The sequence below is a fragment of the Phanerochaete carnosa genome (genome assembly GCF_000300595.1).
Source record: "Phanerochaete carnosa HHB-10118-sp unplaced genomic scaffold PHACAscaffold_976, whole genome shotgun sequence".
NCBI classification, from domain to species: domain Eukaryota; kingdom Fungi; phylum Basidiomycota; class Agaricomycetes; order Polyporales; family Phanerochaetaceae; genus Phanerochaete; species Phanerochaete carnosa.
Genome location: NW_006768603.1, coordinates 1 through 2,217, shown reverse-complemented (window position 1 = coordinate 2,217; position 2,217 = coordinate 1). Strand labels below are relative to the sequence as shown.

The 2,217-nt window shown below is 56.1% G+C and overlaps 1 protein-coding gene across 1 annotated transcript; it reads left to right on the top strand.

Moving 5' to 3' along the window:
• The first annotated feature begins 1,259 nt into the window (after positions 1-1,259).
• Positions 1,260-1,834, top strand: PHACADRAFT_266549 (uncharacterized protein). Its single transcript, XM_007403290.1, has 3 exons — positions 1,260-1,650; positions 1,699-1,751; positions 1,810-1,834. The coding sequence occupies exon 1, from the start codon at positions 1,328-1,330 to the stop codon at positions 1,583-1,585; it is 258 nt and encodes an 85-aa protein (XP_007403352.1). The 5' UTR covers positions 1,260-1,327; the 3' UTR covers positions 1,586-1,650; positions 1,699-1,751; positions 1,810-1,834.
• Positions 1,835-2,217: the final 383 nt, after the last annotated feature.

Below are 2,217 nucleotides of genomic sequence, written 5' to 3'. Positions count from 1 at the left end.
GGCGGCGGACACGAGGCGGACCCGGCGATGGAGACAAAGGGCCGGCGTGAACATCGGGTGCGCGCAGGGCGCACTGCCGGGCGAGCAAACAAACTTTGGGGCAAGGAAGAAGCACCTCCCGCTGTGGAGAGCCTAGGGTGTCGCATCGGATTCGGGGAAGATTGTGGATGAAGAGAAGCGAAGGAGCAACAGGGAGAAGAAGACCCAAGAACCGGCGAAGATTCTCCTCAGGTGCGGGGGAAGATGATTTTGGGACAGTTGCACTGAGGTCAGACGCTTACGCTGCGCGGGTTATTGACAGAACGCTGCCAATGCGCAGATGGTCACCCCGTATTGGGGCATTTGCTTTGCTTTATGTGGTTTATGTATCTTGTCTCAGGCTGTCCTCTTTCTCGGACGTTGCGTACGGCCCCTAGGTTCGGCCACTTCTCTTTATGTTTCTAGTCTAGGTCTCTCGAAGAGCACCTGTACGCCTCGCTCAACCTTCTCACTTCATTTTATAATTCCATACGTTATCATGATACCTTGTGACTTCGAGTTTGTATGTAGATGATTATGCAGGGTGGACTGAAAGGCAGATAAAACAGCACAGACACAAAATTGTCTCCAGAGAAGCAGCAGGGAACGGACGTGACAGACTAAGAGAGAAGTCTAGTCGAGTCTAGGGAGCGTGACCGTGACGGAGTAGGAGCCGGAGCCGACTACGAACTACCGTGCCACAACGCGGGCGCTTATACGATGATGGGACGACCCGTCCTCGAAGCTTGCCCTCTGCCGCCCACCTTCATCCTATCAACATGTCCAGCCTTCGCTGCTATCCATCTCTACGCGCAGCATTTGCTTAGGACATCTGCATGCCCCCGGTACTCGCCTCCGCAGTCGAGTACACTCGAGCTTAGCTTCTTGCTGAAAGCCACGTCGCGGGCCATCTCTGAGTCGTCCTTGGTTCGTACTTCTTCATCTATGTCAACGTTGTGCTCACCATTGCTGTGATCTCTGTGGCCGCATTCCGTCGCTACCAGACCTCGCCAATCTACCCACATGCACTTTGGCGCAGTTCTACGCGCCCCACCGGGCGACGCTCCTCTGGATGGATGCGCGCCGAGGTCGCGCACCAGGTTCTGCCTCACGATCAGCAGGTATGCGAGCTCATTGTCTAATGTACGCTGTAGCAATACAGACGCTGACTTTTGCTGTCTCTCTGGGCTTCAAGATAGCAAGCAACGACGCGGCGCGTCGATGACAGCGAACAGAAACAGACGAAGCAGACTGATCGCAAGAAGTTTAATGAGGTGGAGACGAGGCGGCGCACGGGAGGCTTTGGAAGATGTCGCTGCAAGCTGAATGGTGTGCCAAGGTCGTCTCCAACGCCGACGCCGACGCCGGTATCAAGGCCCCTGCGGTTGATCTCAAGACGTTTGCCCTCGCTCTCGCTCCATGTTCTCAGCGTGCACCACTGGGCCCCGGCTATCGTGGCCTTGAGCAGGACTTGTGCCTCCCGCAGGCGTCGTGCGCTGGGATGTTACGGCCTTTGGTTCGATCAGAGATATCAACATGGCGAGGTATCCTTAGTAGCGAGGAATAGATGGAGGTACCGGCGAGTGAATGGCTGGGAAATTGTGGACGGCGGCGAAGTTGGCGTGCGCGATTGTGCGTAACCGCTCTTTCTCATTTAGAGCCGTCCTGACTGCCTTGAAGGATCGTTGCCCTCGTCTTTCGGGCTTGAAGCGCTCCTTGCACGCATCGAAACCGTGAGTATACCTGAGACACTTATGTTCGCGAGCCTGGTCACGAGTTGCGGGACTGTAGGAGCATAGTAAGGAGCATGTGAAGGATCAAACTCGGCGTATGCGCCCCCGGATTACAGGCAGACTTCGACAAACTCGAACCCATTTTTCCCTCCTCTGCCTTGAGGCAGTTGCGCCACCCGTGCGTCGATCCGTGGGTACTATCGATATGATCTCATTGCAAGTACGGCAGCGGAGAAGACCAGAGCTGGTGCAGCTGCGGAGGAGGTACCGCAAGCGGCGAGGGCAAGGGCCCCGTGGCTTCCCTCATCACCCGACGTCTTTCCTCTATGTTCTCGCCGCCATCTAGGATTGACCTTCGCTCAGGCTGCAACTTGCCGGTGACGCGCAAGAAGATCACGAACCACGTACTCGGCTACTTGGCTGAGTCTACGCTTGGCATGTCCCTGGTACCTGCAATATCAACACT

Coding starts and splice junctions, on each gene's coding strand:
- PHACADRAFT_266549 (XM_007403290.1), top strand. CDS start 1,328: ATGTCGCTGCAAGCTGAATGGTGTGCCAAGGTCGTCTCCAACGCCGAC.